Below are 19066 nucleotides of genomic sequence, written 5' to 3'. Positions count from 1 at the left end.
TTTACTTTTAACCAATACCAGTTACCTGCCTGTCCTACTGATCTGCTTTTAATACTTTACTTTTGCCATACATCCTGAACAAGCATGCAGATAAATTATTTTTTCTGGCTGAAGGCGAAGTGGATTAGCTAAATCAAGGCTGTCCAAATGGCGGCACGGTGGCCGGATGTGGCCCCCAGGCCGCACTCACTTGCACAGGCTATTTTTTGTGTGAGATCCCCTCATCTGGCAGACCCATCTTTCGTTTGCGCTTGGCTCTGCTCCCCAAAGCCAGGACATTGACGCTCTGCCTCCTCCAGCCAAAAAAATCCGGTGCTAGACACACACCCTGCTAAAGTTGGACAGCACTGAGCTAAATGATTGTTTCAGGTGTGTGATCCAGATATTACTGCAGCCAAAGACATCAGCAGGACTTATTCTTTTGTGTCCAACAATATGACTTGTGTAGCAAAGGTTAAGCTCATGGCCGCCCTTCAACCTTCATATGGAATAGATTTCGGCCCAGGGTTACCAGAACAACTCTTTACCTTTGGAAGTGCTTGAGAGTATGGGTGTTCCCAATTTAATTGAGGATAACCTGCCAGTGCAGATCTCCTACTGGACTAGCTTTACAAAGTTAATAATGTGAAATATTGCACCTCTGAAGCTTCAAGTTTAGCTCTGATTACCTCCTCTTCTATTATCTTTTAACAGTACTTGTCTGGAGCTTCCTCTTAGTCTTCCTCCCCATGCAAAAAAACCCCCAAAAATCTCCCAATATTGGCTTATGCTTTTTATCGCGTTGGGAAACACTGGTGCAAAGTTTTGAAAAGTCCTGAAAGAAATACACCAAATTGCCTTGAATTAAGCGTTTAGATTGTTTCAGCTTTGACACTGGATTTGGTCTCATTTGGGGAAGCATAATGACTTTCCTGTCCAATTGACCAGGTTCAAACACATCTTTTTGAACACTCTGTACAGAAGGGACCTGACCTCAGATTTATAATAAATGCATCTGATGTTTTGGAGATGATGGTGGATCCGGACCCATGTGTGGCGCTATTTCACAAGCAGGTGCCATCTCTTCATAAGCACCAAAATGAATTTCTGGGCCACTTCTGCAATGCAGGGAAAGTGCTCCTAGCTGACTCATGAAAATCTCTTCCCCACTCAGAGATTTACTAATTTCTAAAATCCAGGAGACTTATGTCTTTGAAGAAATGTTATATTTTGCTAAAGAAAAAACTATTGTGTGGTTTCAGTACCAGTAGCAATATTCTCTCCTCAGACATTCTCTTGAGCTAATTGAAAATTTGAATCAAGCCTTGAAGTTCCTTTGCCATGACACAGGCAGTGTGGACTAAACAATCACATTTTATAATGGGACACAAGTGGTCTTACAGTTCATCACTGTGTGATTTGGGAAAAGTCCCAGCCTGCCACTCAGCTGGTGTCTAGTTCACCTCTTTTATTGGGGGTGAAGTCCAGTCACCTAAATGTTTGAGCTACTAATAATTTACTATATTCCTGGACACCTCAGTTTTAGATCCTCTGGAGACTGTTCTGTGACCAGTGTTTGCTGCTATGTGCTGAGAATCAATGACTCACGTTGACCTAATACATTTTCATAGGCCCATTTGCGATTAACTTTTATTCCTGAGTTATCTCCTAGGGGATAATTTTCAAATTCTCTTTGAAATAACGTTTAAGTATTTTAAAATTCAAAAGTACCTAAAAGTTGGTAAAATAGCACTACCAAAATTATTTTGAGGATTGTATTGCTTGCTGGTGGTTTAAAGGGCATTTTATGACAAGATGTGAAAATATCACCTAGGCGAAAACTCAGGAGAAAAAGTGAATTGCATATGGGCCATAGATTTAAAAAAATATATATATTTCAAGATGCTGTACAATAAACAAATGTCCTCATTGTCAACATGGACTCTGTAGAGTTGCATGCAACATATGGATATGTGTAAAGTGTCACCTTAATTATCTGTCCCTCCTTAAAAGGAAGCTCTTCTTCTGCAGCATCTGGATTTGGAGACATGGTCCTTGGGTCATAGTCAAAGAGTGCCACAAAAATTCGTACAGGATAATCCTCCATTCCACCATCCGTTTCAGATTCCTCATACATCTGCTCCCGGCTGCCATAACTATCTGAAGAAATGTTCAAAATATATACAACTGTCTTTGCATGCTCACCATATTGGCCATTCGCTTCATCACTTCAGGTTGAGTGAATATCACTGTTACACAAAACACAGTGCGCATCACAAAACATTCATCAAGAAAACATAACCTTGAAAGCCAGTGGTGGACCATACCACTGAGGCATGGTCAGCATCAGCTAAAGTAGAAGGTGTTGCACAGTAAGCCTGGTTAATAATGCAGTTAATTATAAAGCACTATGTAAGGAGCACACATAACCATTGTAGCAACAGCTGGATATCAGGCATTTTCACATACAAACTTTTGTTAGATATAAAAGCCAATGGAAAAAGGTGCATGCAATGCAGGATATTACACAACAACACAAACAGCATGGCTGAATGGCGATGATGGACATGAAGTTGGTGCAATCCTACCTTTCTTTCCCCTAAACTGGGACAATCTAGATGTGCAGGCATGGAGGGAAAGTGCACTGTAAGCCCTATAGACATGCCGCATTGCATGCAAAAGTGATGGCTGATTACACAGCACATTAAAGATTAAAGAAGGACTGAACAAATCAAAGTCTTCAATCCATCACAAGGATCTTTGTATTTTCTTCTGTTTATTCCTCTATATCTGCAAGGCACCACTAATCTAAAAAAGCTTTGCTGATAGAAGAACTATTGTACAGAGCATTCTCAGAAAATAAGCGCTGATCCCAAAGACTACCTGATTACCATCGCTGCATAGACAAAAAGCCTTCAAGAATTTAAGACCATATCTTGGTTGAAAGGAGGAAGAAGGTTTTATTTTGCATACCGTATCTATCGTCAGAAGCCCTGGTACGGTGCGGAGACCACTTCCTGTGTCCTCCCATGCTGCGATAATAAGATTCTTCTTTTACGGGAGAAATATTTCCCTCACTACCTGACCGAGAACGACCACCTTCACTGTTACTGTCCATTGTAATTTCTAAGGAGAAAAAGGGAAGGAGCTATTAAACATGCTCTATGCATTTGGAAGAGAGGACCGTGGAGACTGGTGCCCTTAGGTTACTGGATGTCTCTTCTTGTAACACATTCCTTATGTTCCGTAGATCTATTCATTACTTTTAAGCAGTTCATCTCAAACTTGCTGTAACCACTTGGCAAACTCTAACATCTTAAGTGTTTTGTTCAAACTGGGCCAAACTTAAGCTGCTTAATACAAGTCTTATCTGCAATGCCAAAGCAAGGTATGCATCAAAATTCCTAATTTCAGCTGTATACTTGTAGCCAAAGCCAAATTTTCAGTTGGACCTCAATATTAAAAAAGATACCACTGAAAGTTAAAAAAGAAAACCATGCTAAATTTAAAGCATCACACTAAAGCAATAGCGAATAAAAACGTGATGGTTCCCCAAGGTAAAGGGATTGTGTTGCTAAAAGGTAAAGGGACTGTGTTGCTAAAAAGTGGCAGACTATCAAGCAGCACAGGTATTACTTTCAACTTTTTGTGATCCTACTGGAATAACGCACGGACACGAGACTTGGCAACATCACGCTTGGGCTTTGACAAACTTCTGAAATGTTCCAAGTGGATGGAATGGATATGTTATACTTATGAATTCCCATGAGAGTGAATTGCTTTAATAAGTTGCAATGTCAGTAATGGAAATCCACCACAAAATATTGTAAATCCACCTAAAAGTAGGTAGTAGGTTTAGAAAAGCATACATCCAAATCAACGACAATGGATGAGCATAATCTCCTGACTTCTAACTACAATTACTTATGTGAAAAGTCTACTACTTGACCAAAAATTAATAATGTTTTTTTAGATTTAGCAAAAATGTTCATTGTCACCGGATTATAAATGTGTTATTAAAACAGTACTGAATTAGCAGCAAAGAAGGTCCAATGCCACAAAAGGTTACAACGATATTGTTTAAATCTATCCAAATAAGATGAAAAGGACCACCTGAGCACTGATGGAAAAATTGGTTGTGTGCTGCTTAAATCCATTCGTGTACTTAGAGGGTAGACCATTCAAGAGCAGAGTACACAAGGGAGACCAAAGGGAAGCCTAGCAAAGACCTTTTTTATGTGTTTCCTGTGGGAAAAATAATTTTTACCAGCCTGTATTGCCACATGGCAACCAATCATATTCCATCCTCTTATTCAATTTTCCCCTGTGTGTTTTATTCAGACTTATTTCTGCTATAAAAAAATGGACTCTATAAAATTGTCTAACTTGGTAAATAAAGATGGTTGGTTTTTCAAAAAGTGGTCGACTTGAAAAACAATAGATGTTATCCCCTTCCAAAGGATTGGAATTAGAATGCAAAACTTCTGTGTTTTACAGAATGTTGTGTTTACTACAAGTTATTTCTACGACATTATATAAGTAGCCAAGAGATGTATGGACTGTTTAAATTGCAATGCACTACCCCATCTACATCTCTCCCCAGAGTGCTGAAGAAGATATTTTCTCTGCTTAACCAATATTTCAGTTTAATAAGTCAGTTTAGTAAGAATCTATCACACCGGAACACCTCATGGTCAGTATTTAGGGACATTGCTTCTAGATCTCAGTGACGCGCCTACGTAGGTCATGTATATTGTGCCTATGACCACAGGTCTCTGTGACCATAGCATCCAATTCACTTTCTATAAATCTGCATGCAATGAAAATGATAGTATCTTTGATTGTGCATGTAAATGGCTCTACGTTGTCAATGTAACAGCATAATGAAACAAGTTCAGTTTTGTTGAATACATATAGATTTGTTTTGACTTTTTTGCTTTTAGAGCTACCAAAATTGAAACTTGATCAGCAGGGATAAAGTTTAATAATGTGGAAAAGGCTGATTTAGGGAATTCTCTTGTAAACTAAGTGTATATTTTAAAGCCTCTGCTTATTGGAGTGAATATCCGTACGGCAGTCATGGTGTCAGAAGGAACAGCAAATGCTATATGGGCTTGGAATGAAAATGAGGACAGATGAAAGTTATGGAGGAACACAGGTACAACATTTAATTGACATACAGTGTAACTAGCTGTGTAAAGTGCTGTCTTATTCAAAGTGATATATCATTTTTCCAAGGCTTAAATGTTTGCCAACAGGTAAACCAGGATTAGAATGACTATGTTCAACTTGTACATTTCAAAGGAAAAAATATAAATAGTAATCTAAAAGGATTTTTCAGCTGGATGTAGCTCTTCGTGAAGAGAATAGTTCAAAGCACACAAGCTCTTTAATGGTATATTCCAATGATACCTTTTTAATGGTACATTCCAATGCCACCTGTCTTGATATTTTAAGGACCGTTGTAAAATTATCGTTTTTTTAATATTTTTTTATATGGGTTATTGTCTTTTTTTATACACTTCATGCACCAAATTGCTTTTGTTGAAATTAAGAGAAAATATTTAAATTGGTTGTTGTCATAACAGTCAGGGGATATTTCTATATGTACCTATAGGCATAGGAAGACATCCAAATCATCATAGGAAGTCATCTAATCAGTGTCATTTCAGCAGGCTCAGCTTATGATCCTGTGACTCTGAGGGCCATCAGACACCAATGCCTAACTGTAATAAGGCCAGGTTCACAGTGGGCATTGCATTACCTGTAATAGCGGAAACGAAATGCAAAGAAACGGGAAAGCGGCACCGCATGTTATCCATTCATTGCATAGTACATAGTGAAGTACAGCAAAACATACAGTCAATGAAAAGTATGTTTCTGCAAAGATAGGTGTCAGCGAACAGAGAGGATCTGATTACTGGTGATCTGCAGTATCACCAACAATACAGACGTAACCTGATTATTGATGATCTGCAGAATCCCCAATAATACAAGTGTAACTAACCTTTGGACACCTAAAACAGTAATGACAATAAATACAGTATCAATTCACAAGATCGTGGACATATCCACCACACAGCAATTCCTCAGAGGTGTGGTTACCTCTGAATGGGAACCCCGTATGTGAGATCCTCTAAAAGACCAGAAGAGGAATCTCAGCCTCTAGCAGTAACAGTCTGCTAGGGCAGGCGTCTCAGAGAGGCAAGCCTCAGAGATTACCCACCAGTGGGTGACGTTCTACTGGAGGGAGAAAGGTCAGACAAGCAGAGGTTCGGCAACAGTACAGAAACGGAAGGTTGATTCAGAGTCGGTAAAAAGGCAGGGTTGGCAACTTGAAGCAGATAGGCAGAAGTACAAGAGCGATTAGAGTAAAGAGTAGTCAGGAATAGCCAGAGTCAAAACACAGGTAAATATACAAATACAATCCTAATCTAAGGTGAGACGTCCTTGGTATCAACACCTAAGAAACTGGACTAAGGTCTGAGCGCTAACACCGAAGTATTCATGACAGCAGACAACCTGCTACTGACACACAAGCCCTATATGTAGCCAGAGAGCTGCCCAGCGCCGCCCCAGAGCCCCATTCAATCCAAGGACCTACTGAAGTCAGCTGACCGACCTGGTCAGCTGACTCCCCTTCTGGAAGCATAAAGTTCCTGTCTCCTCACGCATATTGCGGAGACTATGGGCCAAGGAAGGACCGGCCGACCCCACAGATGGCGACCTTGCGACGGAGCCCGCCGGACTTGCGGACTCCGGCACTCGCACAGCCCCACCCGCCGGTAAGGACGCGGAAGAATCCGCTTGCAATGCGGAGTCCGCTGCCACATGCATACTGGCAGCGGGTCCACTATTTGTTACAGTTTCACTCTTGGCTGCATTTTGCGGTAACGCACTGCCTGCAGTACATTACAATACAGCACACCATTACACCACACTGCGACACACCACTGTGAACGTAGCCTTACATGGAAAGATAGTTTAGGCAGGAGATACACTAACTCTAGTTAATGACCTATAATCAATGTATGCTTTCTGTACTTCTAGTTTTTACAACTTTCCTGGGAGTCAGTGCAGACACTAGTCTTACAAAACACATATGTATTAAAAGCACTTAGTTTTTGTTTTTTTGCAGAAGTTTATCCTTGGGATGTCTTTTGTTCAGTTTTATATTTCACTAAATTTACATTAATTTCAAAACTTGTAATTATTTTATTGCTCTACAAAGTGTTTTTTACAATAAGAGACATTTATTTCATATAATACATTTCCTCCCTAGCCTCACGCCTACAATATAGTGAAATAAGGAAAAACAAATCTGAAGGTAGTAAATATTGATTTCTATTAAAAGTATTGGCAAAAACCACACCACCTACATTTACGACAAAACACATAAACGGCACAACACTCTAGCCAACTAACCAATGGATGGAACCATCATAGGTCGCGGTCTTTGTGGCACTGTACTACCATGTGAGAACCGCTGTGCTGGGTGGTCCGCTCTCTCTGATCTTCCTAAGCTGGAGTGATTACCTAGAAGCTAAACACAGACAGAATCCATAACCAATCTGTTGTGCAGAATAATATGAACTAGGCAAAGTATTCACTAAAGCTTACAGCAAAAGCTCTAAAGGAAACTAAACACATTTTAACTAAAAGGTTAGCTGAAAGATACATATTAATATTCCCAGTGGGTAATCTCTTTTACATCCATTATATAAGAAAAAAAGAAGAAGAAAAAGAAAAGCTGTAAAAATAAATGTAAATATCTATGAAACCAAATGTACATTAGACAAACGTAATTCTGTATCTTAGAAACAATACAACATAAACAGAGGAAAATAGTATTACCAGGATGGGGAGGAGGGGGGAGGGTAGGTGTTCAGCCATTAAACTGTGAGTTTATGTTGCAATAGAGAAAAAAAGCACGGCTAAACTGTAAACTTAGATGCAAAGTTTATTCCTGTGGGTACATATTATATGCAAAAAAGACAAGGCATCAGAGACCGATATACCGCATATATAAGGACAAACAAACAGTGGGTGCAAGTGAGCCTGAAGGCCATTTCACGCCGACAGACGTTATTTACGAGGCTGTGTTAGTTTAATGCTCTGAGTTTAATAGGGTTATAACGTTATATATAACTGAAGATTTAAAGCACAGGTGTCGAACTCCAGTCCTTGAGGGCCATATCAATGCGAGTGTTTAGTATGGACTGAGAAATGGAGAAATGTGTTCCACCTGATGGACCACACCTTTCCTGATTCAGTCCCATCAATTAATTTCACCTGTTCCAAAAATGTGTGAGAAACTTGGCCTCCGAGGACCGGAGTTCGATAGCCCTAATTTAAAGGATTACCTCACCTAAAGCCTATATTTCATCTTGACATTAATGGCTGAAGAGGTTAATTACCTATTGGTTTCCTAAGTCCTTTGGTCTCTACTGGTGAAATCTCTACACTTACTTTTCCCAGGCCTGCATATCTGTAAAGGCCATTTTCAGGATCTTCTAGTCTCCTGTAGAATATTCTATATTAAATAGGGTAGAACAGGAACTGAAATTTTGCAGAATGGACTCAATAGAGTTCAGAAATAATAGCAAGAAAAATGGACTAAAGATGGAGATTTCATTACAGATGTCTCCAAGAAGCCAGTAGGTAGCAAGGCCATTCTCACTACCAGCCCAAGTAAACCTTAAGCTTCCTAGGCTTACACCACACAAAATACACAGATATACATATTAACTGAACTGAAAGTTCCCCTTAATAATTATTGATTATATCAATAATAAGAAAGAAGAACAGTTTTAGATCTCTGAAGATGCTGATCAAGGACCAGTGGGAGCCATATGGGAGACATGAGTATTAGTTTTCTATCTACAGATTATCAGTCACCAAGTCAGACGGCTTGACTTCTGTAACGATAAAGGTACTGCACACTTTTGTGGAAAGGAAACAAATCAGGCAGCCGAGCTGATTACCTAGTACCTTAATTTTCTAGTGCTTAGTGGCGACGTCTGCAGAGTTACAGCTCCATACAATCAGGTTTTAAATCATGTGCCATGTCTGAAGTGCACACCTGGCTGCAGATGAAAAAAGTGAGGTATAACAAGATATTTCAAAATATCAGCTGTAGGATGGATGCAGGGGAGTTACCAGTGCCCAGGATCCTATCCGTGACCAGGGACGGACGTGCTGTTGCTGTGGATCACCACATGTGGCATCCCCCAAACCTCTGCCCCAACACCAGCACAACTCAAGCCCGGCAACGGACTCAGCATGGGCACAAAGAGCATTTCATGGGGGCTGAGTGGAGAAGCAGCAGATTCATCACTCACCTCTCCAAGCTTCCAGTGCTGAATCTTCATTTCCCCTCTGTCAGCCGCCGTGCGCCTCTCTCTCCAGCTGGGATCCCTCACATGTGACTCGCGAGTAACATGCTGGTGCTTCACATGTGAGAGACGCCAGCTGGTTGGAGAGAATCTCAAAGGGGAAATGAAGATTCATGCTGGAAGATTGGAAAGGTGAGTGTTGAATCTGCTGCTGCTGTTCCATCGAGAGGAGGGGGGATAGGAAAGGGAGCACAAGGTTAGAGGAGGGGGGATGGGAAAGGGAGCACAAGGCTACCTATAGTTAAAGGGGAGGGGTAGTGGGAATAAAGCACACAAGTCTACCTATACTAACAGGGAAGGGAGAATGGCACACACAAGACTAAAAGGGAAGGGGGTGTGAGAATGGGGCACACATGGCTACCTATACTAAAGGGGTGGTGGGAATGGCACAATGCTACCTATACTAAAGGAGGGGACAACCTATACTAAAGGGGGAAATCATGTGAATTGTTTGGGCAAACACGTGTATTTTGTGGAAAATCGCTGCGCCAGTGCATGCACAGTAGTGTGCGGCTTGGCAAAAGAGACCTCTTAGGAATCACCCCCCCCCCCCCCCCCCTTCCAAATAAAATCCTAGGTTTGCCCCCGGGATATATTTTATAGAAAACTTTCAACACATTTTTAGATTTTCTTTGGACTTTATTGTTACAGTGGTAATGCATGTTTTCTGCGTGTGATATGTACCAGTCAAGCCAACTAGAACTACAAAAATATTAATTTACATATCCTGTGATTTTAATTTAAAAATAATCTAACTAATGTATCCTTTAGAACTAAATATAACAAATAAATTAAATATATTGAAAATAAAACTATGGATTCCATTTACACGGTATATTCTGTTTTTAAGTGTCTATTCTTATCTCTTCAAATGCAAATACAAATAAAAAGAAGATTAAAGATTAATGCAGATATTTCCAGATTTCTTTTAAAATGGTTTTGTATGTTTTGAACATACCAATTGCATTTGAACTAAGAAACTGTACAGTGTAGAGTTTTATTCCTGAGAGAGAATTAAAATGCATCTCAGCACATTGATGCATGTGATGAAGATCTAACAATACTGTAATTAGAAAAACACATTCATGAAAAGTCAGGCATATTGGAAAAGATTTATATTAGTTAAGAAATCCATCACAGGATGCTAAGGTGATAAGAAATTTCAGAGAAATTTACATTTTCTAATTTAACATTTATTACATGAAACAAATAAAAAAGGTCACTGTTGCAAGAAAAAAAAAATATTAACAGGTTGAAAGTTGACAAAAAACATTGACTAAAATAAATAAAAAATAAAAACATAAAAACATAGGGCAAGTGACTTTACTCATCAAAGTAGGTAAATTACAATATATATAGTGCTAACTTCACAACAGTCACTTTCCTGTGAAGTATGAATCTAATTGGTGAATATTTAAGTCATTTCCTCACTCAGCGGGTGATACAGGACAGGCAGGTCATTTAACAGATATTTTTATAAATGAGAAGCAAGGCAGACGATTAAGTATAATAATTCTTCCCTCACATCTGCATCAAAGCTCACAAAAATTACAAAGTAAGTAATTAAATAAAAAGCATACCAAAGGGCCTATAAACAAAGTGGCAGTAGATATAAACTTAAAAATATTTGTAGAGATATTCATATATCAAAATAAGCTAACTCAGTGAAAATGAAACCACTGATGCCCTTTGATTTCTCTGATTTTTATTCCAAAGATCGGAGCATATTTTACAACAGGAAAGCCTTTTTCCAGAAATGTGCAGCTTTGTTGAAGTAAACTGCACAACCCAAAATGGTAACAATGGTACCAGCATTTCAGAGCTGGCAAAGTCCACTGACCAAAATAGAGAGGTGTTGACTCTCTTTAGTGGTCACATCCAGTAAAGCTGATTCAGCATTGTAGATTTAGCTGATCCACCATCCTAGGATCGCTCCTTCAATATTAAGACTACAGCTTACGAGCCTCCATTTATATTTCGTTTTTTACAGTAACTTGCATCATGCTGCAGTTCCATTTTAAAGGCCAAATGCAAGAAAAACAAATAGATTTGTTTTTGAGTGTAACATAAGGTATTTTACTTTATTAGACATCTAGGCCAATATGCAATTAACTTTTTCAGCAGAGTTTTCTCCTAGGTGATATTTGTACAACGTGTAAATAAAATGCATTTAAACCTCCAGCAAGCCAGAAAATACTCGAAGTAGCTTTAGCAGTATTTTTTCACCTATTTTTGATACTTTTTCAATTGCGCAATTGCAGAGTGCTAAAATTTATTTTAAATTCAAGATGAAAAATGATCTCCAAGGAGAAAACTCAGGAGAAAACGTGAATTGCATATGGCCCTTAGTGCTGTGCTGTGTCCCCATCAGATTCTATTACATCCTAAACACACAGGAACATTTCTTTAAGCTTGACAGAGAAGGCAAGAAATAACTTTTTTTTTGTAGAGTGGGGAAGGGTTATGGTTTATAGTCTGGCCACTTTTTATTGCAACCCCTCATTTTCTATCCATGAGACTACCACTAACAATACTCCATGGAAGACAAAGAGAAAGGGAAAATCTCTTCAATGAGAACAAAGACAGCAATAACTCCCAACACTTGTTTTGTAATCTCTTTCCACACTATGTAAAACTAAAACACCCCCCTTGAATTGCATTTTAATTGTTTCTGCTTCATAATTAGCAGTGAATTGTTGATATGTGAAGATACATATGTGACGTGGCATGGAGGATGAAAATCTAGAATGACAACCTTTTATAAATTGGAGCCACAAGTTTTTCGGCATTGAGACAATTTTAGAAGCCAAGAAATTACTGTTCACAACACTTCTTCATGACAGTGTGGTGTTGCTGGGGAAAAAAAGACCAAAGACAATAGAATAGTATGGGGAACAATATGGGGAATAGTATGGGACTTGACAATGGTTCAGACACTGACTTCACACCAGGCAATCACCACTTCCACAGGAATACAGTACCCTGTCCAGCAATCCCGAGTCAGTATTTCAAATATTATGAATATTTCAGATGACAGTGCTTTGCACTGAAGAGGAGCATCTAATCCCGAAACAGTTGTATTCATGTAGGATTAACAGGGCTCTGTACAATTAGTAGGCCATGTAAGCATACGTTTCACACCAGTGGTTTTGGATGTGTGTCTGGCTCTAAGGGAAACAAAGGGATGCTTTGCATATTTAGCAGTGATGTATCATGGGAGAACTTTGTTCCTCACAGAAAGCTGAATAATTGCAAGAACCTTCAGTTTTTTGGGGTTTTTTAAGTTCATAAAAAAACACCAAGAAGCAAAATAAATAAATCAATGCATTACTTAACCACTTAACAACCTCTGCCACGCTTATCTACGCCCCTTTAAAATTCACCTGAGTCACAGGGGCGTAGATAGGCAACTCCTGTTTATTTTCCTGCTGTGCGCGATCGCGTTCGCGTCCGCGTTCGCGTCCGCGTTCGCGTGCACGCGGACGTGCATACGCGTCGGGCACCCGCTGGTCTGTGATTGGCTGATGTGAACATGTGTTCACAAAGCCAATGACAGTGCTTATTCATGCAGAATGTGTGTAAACATTGTATCAGTCACTATGCTGTTACAGTTACTGAGATCACTCGTGAGAGGATCTCAGATAACTAACACAGCATTAGTGGCTGATCAGCATCAGTGAGGTTTTTCTTAAATAAATTATACCCCCATTAAGCCCATTAACCCTTGCCTCCCTTAAATGTGAAAATTGCTGTGGTTTTTAGGTGAAAAACCCCGTGGTAGAGAAGTGGTTAAGCACAGTTGATATTAGTGTAGTGTTATGCTATTTTTTTTTCTAACTACTGTATATTCCCAGAACATTTTTTTTTGCTACAAATACAGACGCATTTCATAGGTGAGGTGAGGAATCTAATGGCAAAAGATTAATAAACAATAGCGATTGCACTGTGTGTGTCACCAGGAAATAGTCAAGCAAAGGATCTCCACTGTCCACCTGTTATTTAAAAAGCTGAATCTGTACGATGCTATGTTTATATACCCAATCAAAATCAAAGTAAAAAAAAAAATTCTAGGCCTCAGTTAAGGGCCTATTTTCACAGGGTGCCATTTCCGATTCCGAATTGGACACGGCACACATTTTATATAGCCGTGCCATGCAAGGCTTGAAGTGATTCAGATGTGTGCTACGGAACACTGCTACATACCATCCAGAATCTACTTGACATTTGTATGACAAACTATTGTCTGAATAGGCAGTGTTTCCCCGCCCAGCTCGCATGCAGCGTGCGCTGCATATTCAGAATAAGTGGAAATGGACCCTAATCAATTTTGAAACACTAATGAAAATTAATTTATAAATGGATTGGGTGGTATCAGTAGGGGATTGAAGGCCGCATAACTTTGCACTGCATTGATAAGGAAATAGCAATGGCAAAATTTTGACTTATTGTCAAACTTATTTCTGCTTAAAGAGACTCTGAAGCGAGAATAAATCTCGCTTCAGAGCTCATAGTTAGCAGGGGCATGTGTGCCCCTGCTAAACCGCCGCTATCGCGCCGCTAAACGGGGGTCCCTTCACCCCCAAACCCACCCCCGCAATACTTGGTCGTAGATTTGGTCGTGATTTATTGCTTCCTGGAGGCAGGGCTAACGGCTGCAGCCCTGCCTCCAGTCGCGTCTATCAGAGGCGCATCGCCGCCTCTCCCCCGTCCCTCTCAGTGAAGGAAGACTAAGAGGGGCGGGGGAGAGGCGGAGATACGCGCTGACAGACGCACGTGGGGCAGGGCTGCGGCGGTTAGCCCTGCCCCAACCAGGAAGCGCTCCCCCGCTGCACCGAGGGGATTTGGGGGTGAAGGGACCCCCGTTAAGCCGCGGGATAGCGGCGTTTTAGCAGGGGCACACATGCCCCTGCTATCTATGAGGTCTGAAGCGAGATTTATTCTCGCTTCAGACTCTCTTTAAATTGGTGCAAGATGGCAATAAATCAGTAATATATGATCAGGGCCAGCACTACAATTAAGGCAAGGGGGGCAATTGCCCCCAGGCCCCAGAGTGCATAGGGGCCCCCAGGCATCTTCTAATAAAAATGTAATGTAGCGGCTGCTGTGTACCGCAGCATGTGTAGTGAGGGTGGTGGAGGTGATCAGCAGTGGCAGACAGGAGAAGGTTTCTGGGGCCCCCCAAGTGTTCCCCTTGCACCCCCCCCCCCTTACATATGCAAAGTGGTGTGCAGCGCTACAGCCGAGGGTTCACTCACCCAGTCAGTGTTGCCAAGAAGTTCAGAAAGTCTTCTCCACTATACATAGACCAGCATCTCCTCTTTGCTGCCCTCTAGTGGCGCCTCTCAGTGCTGCACCGCTGGAGGAGTAAGAAGAGGAGACGCCGTGACTGTGTGAAGTGGAGAAGATTTTCTTATTTTCACGGCAACGCTTACAGGTGAGTTGTACCCTCGGCCCTTCTGCTGCACTGCACATTGCACTACATATGGGGTGGGGGCAATCTAATCCTGGGGAAGGGGGTGGGGAACATCTAGCTATCTGTATTGGAAGGGTGGGGAGGCAATCATGGGCGGGCTATATACTGGGGGGTATCTAACCATGGGGATTGGGGAACACATTTAGCTACCTATACTGGAGGGGGGGGAAGGTACTTAATCTTGGGGTGAATATCTAGAGACCACCTAAGATGGGAGCACAGCTGGCCATTAAGTAAGAGGGGAATCTCATCAGTGATGGGGGGTTCCATAAGTGAAGGGAGGGTCAGGGGGGCCCCCAAGTTACTTTTGCCTAGGGGCCCCATTGGAGCTAAAACCGGTCCTGTATGTGATTGATTTCTAATCAGCTATATAGGGACTGTTTTCAGAATAATGGGATTATCTAATAGTGTATGGCTGGTTCAAGACATGCCCAACCCAAATACCAGTTGTTATCCAATATTTCTTTAGTTTCACTTTATTCCCTAATTGAGGGTTGTGTCGTTTCTGCTGCATGCTTAATTGGGAAGAAGAAATGTTCACAATACTCTATTAAAACATAATTACACCTAGACAGAGAACATAAAACGACTTGTGGACTCTCTGTAACAGAGTAAAACCTCACTGTGAAATTAAGGTAAAAATCCTTCAGCTAACCCTTAAGTCAAATGTAGTTTCAGTTGTCCTGTAAAATAAATATGGAAAATAAGAGCTGGCAATTATAGGTATCATTTCTCTTAAATAAACAGACAAACATAAAGGCAGCAAATTATTTTAACTACAAGCAAAAGAAGAGGGGGGTTAGCGTGATCTAAAGCCTGGGAAGCAATTACGGATTGAGAAATCAAAAGCGTGATAAACTGCAGGTAATTAGCAGATCCCAAATGGAAGCCCACATAAAATGGGAAGAAAAAGGAAACAAAATGCCCACAAGTGATTTGGCAAGCAGATGGCGATAAAGATTTTTTTTGAACACACCAGAGAGTTTTCTGTGTCTCTGTGAGTTGGCCTTAAAAGTGATTTCCTACAGTTTTTCTCATATACATCTGTTTTCCGGCATGTATAGTCACTGAATTCCCTGACACATGGCGGCAGTTCATGGCTTTCACTGTGGCACTTCGAAGCACTTGTGTTATCTACAAAGTTTGAGCTCACATCACCAAAATCCTCCTCCACGCTGCTTTGCCTGGTGAGGGTTTTCCTGCGTGTCAATATTTGCTTTGTGTCTCTAGGACATACAGAATTGGGCTGTGACTCGTGTGTGGTATTTCTAGTAATGGTGCTGCAGCCTTTCCTGAAATGGTTACGGGCTTCTTCTTCTTCACTTCCACAATCCAAGCCGCTGTCTGGGCTCCTGGAGAGAGGTCCAAGTTTGCTCCCTTCACATGTAAAATCATCTGAGTATGGAGGGGCCCCATTAAACCTACACTTAGAGAAATGCCATGGGATCGGGTGTCGCCCATCTTGACTACTAGCCCTTGGCACCTTATTAGGTCTAGCTACGGTTCCTCCTGTGGTTCTATAAGCCATGCCTACGGAACACCCTCTATGGAAGACCTCTGAGTGTTCTCCACTTTCTTCCTCTGCAACTTCAGGAATACTGAAAAGTTTTTTACAGTGGGACTGCTGAGGAGAAAAGTCCAGCTGCTCCTGTAAAGCAGGCTCTCTGGGCCCAGTCTTAGAAGACTGCACAGGTTCATAGACAATACGGGAAAAAAAATAGAATGAACCAACAACAAAAATATAAAAACACAAAATCCAACAAGTGCAATACAACAAAAAAACAAAAACAAAAAAAGACGGTAACATGGATAAAGAGGTAGAGGAAGAGAAAGAAAAAAAAAATAAAGACAGGGTTAGTTTTTAGAGGCAATGGAAAACTTAAGGCATGCAAGTTTACTCTGTGAAGGAAAGGTTCATGCTCTGAATGGGAATCTGTGAAAATAAAGACATGATTAGGAGCTTAGCTGGTGTCAGAGAGAACATAATATCAGTACAAACAATGAGAGCTTAGCATACCAGTGCTATAGTAAGAATAGAACCATGCAGGGGTTGATGCTGCACACAGACAGCCAATGTGATGCTTAGATTGAGCACACATCTGATGAGACCTGTTCCTGACTATAAAGTCATAAGTTTGCTGATGTCAAAGTTAATTTATTAGTAGTAAATGCAAAACCATTCACATTTAGTACATCACAAGAGTAAGGCTGAAGTAACAGGGATATCCATCTGCAATGCATGTAGGCTTGGCTTGGTCATTACATGATTGGTTAGTTGGATATCTCAGCTTGTAACGCATGCTAGAAATCAATGCAACAAAATACTAAGCAAGTAACGACCAGATCAGAGAAGGTCACTTGTTGAAATGAAAACCTTTTATCATGCCAAATTTGCAATATCATCATTGTATGAGCAACTGAAGTGAAACAAATCAATAATTTCTCGTTAACCCGTTGCTGGCTATTTATTGAATGCAGTGTGAAATATTTTATGGAAGATCATGGATAATTTACAGTGTACAGTAAATGAGAATTCTCCAACAGATACCACAACCCATAACTGTGGCACTTCTTGTAGTGCAAAGTCATCAAACCAAACCACCGACAGACATTTTTCTTTTTCTACATTTTTCTTGTTTTCTACTTGTTTTTTTCTTTAGCATGTGGAAAGTGAGTTTTCAGGAGTCTCCAACCTGGGCCAACCTGGGCCAGTACAGTCTCCAACCTGGGCCAGTACAATCCTGGTGCAAACAGTGTAACTTTCAGATGTAATGTGGCTCTCAGCAAGGAACAAGAAAAAACATCCCTGCCTGTAAAGCAGCTTATCTTCAAAGGTACCTGCAATGCATTTCTCAGTTTCAGCAAGGTATTGTTTTCCCATAGTCCTAGCCCTTTTAAGAAGCATAGACCTTACCCTGCACTCATCCTTTCCCTGGAACTGTTGTGAGAACTTTAGTGATAAACAAGAAAGCATTCATCGGGACTAAATCCTTCAGGTGACATTGCAGGGCCGACACTGTAGATTCCTTGCTAGCCCTTAGGCTAGCAACATGTTCTGTTGCTAGGAGAAAAAGAGCAAAGTACCTCAGCGCAGATAACAGACTACTCTGTAAACGTGATGTCTCAGGAATGTAAGACAGTACCTGTACCGATGATTTCCCACCTCAACAGTTCACCCCCTGACGAAGGCAAAAGCCAAAACTCAAGTCGGGTAGTGGAGGCTACATTGCAATACTGCTAATAGACAAGAATCTTGCTAGTAAGTGGCTCCCCCATGTGTGGCTGATTTACACCACAGTGTGCACTATTGTTCGCTTCCTCTATTACAGTTTAGTGTTAGAGTGCCCTGATTGAAATCAGCAGACGCCGGCAACCAGTGTGACACGCAGAAGTGCGGAAACCGGAAGTTTGGGTTGTCACATGATCGGGGAAGCCCTCCAGCGTTACCAGAGAGCGTAGCAAACCTGTGGATATATCGGGATTACATCAAGCACTCCATACTCCTGGGTCAATTGGTGAACGGTTGAGGTGGGAAAACATCGATACAGGTACTAGTTGGCTAGATTCTTGGCAGAGATGATCATTATTGGCTGCGTCAGCTGAGTTTCATCTAATTTGTGTACAAGGCTTAAAGTAAATGTGAAGTGAATTAAAATCAAAAAGACAGATAAGTACCTACGGACAAAGAAGTCTTTGGATCTTATAGAGCCTACCTGTCCTTTCTCGTTCTCCTCATTCCAGCACCTCGAGTAAATTTGCCGCCGAGGGAGACTTTGGAATCACTCGTGTCCCTGAGAGATTCTGAAGATGGGCGGCTCTGTACTGTGCATGCATGTACAGTATATGCGCTCATGCATGCGCAATATGGAGCCGCCCATCTTCAGAAGCACTCTGGGACAAGAGTGCTTCCAAAGCGTCCCAAGGGCTCACAGACATGTATTCGACCAGTTGGTTGAATACACACAACGGGGGTGACAATGCTGGAACGAGGGGAGCAAGAGGGGACAGAGAAGGCTCTACAGCAGCGATGGCAAACCTATGGCACGCGTGCCAGACCCAGCACGCGTAGCCTCATCTGCAGGCACGCCATCGCTGCTCATCTGGCCACCGTATAATTGCATTGAACTGGCTGCAGCGTCTAATAGACGCTGCGCCAGTTCATAGCCCGCAGCCCCGCTCCAGCCTGGATAGTCTTCCGGCAGGCAGAGCACAGCTACGG

The 19066-nt window shown here is 41.3% G+C and overlaps 1 protein-coding gene across 19 annotated transcripts in view; it reads right to left on the bottom strand.

The window, feature by feature from the left end:
* The window catches only part of RIMBP2 (RIMS binding protein 2), a 591563-nt gene that overhangs the window by 59597 nt on the left and 512900 nt on the right, over nt 1-19066 (bottom strand). For 11 of the 19 annotated variants that reach the window (XM_068243476.1, XM_068243541.1, XM_068243461.1 and 8 more), the window contains 4 exons: nt 15824-16531; nt 7405-7522; nt 2953-3105; nt 1967-2139 (listed from right to left, as the gene is read on the bottom strand). In XM_068243476.1, coding sequence (XP_068099577.1) covers nt 1967-2139; nt 2953-3105; nt 7405-7522; nt 15824-16531 — 1152 coding nt within the window. The remainder of the gene's footprint in view (nt 1-1966; nt 2140-2952; nt 3106-7404; nt 7523-15823; nt 16532-19066) is intronic. The other 8 variants (XM_068243504.1, XM_068243532.1, XM_068243619.1 and 5 more) reach the window with 3 other exon arrangements.

Source organism: Hyperolius riggenbachi, chromosome 1 (genome assembly GCF_040937935.1).
Source record: "Hyperolius riggenbachi isolate aHypRig1 chromosome 1, aHypRig1.pri, whole genome shotgun sequence".
In the NCBI taxonomy this organism is placed as follows: Eukaryota; Metazoa; Chordata; class Amphibia; order Anura; family Hyperoliidae; genus Hyperolius; species Hyperolius riggenbachi.
The sequence above is the reverse complement of the archived record's forward strand: the minus strand, read 5'-3'. Positions and strand labels throughout refer to the sequence as shown.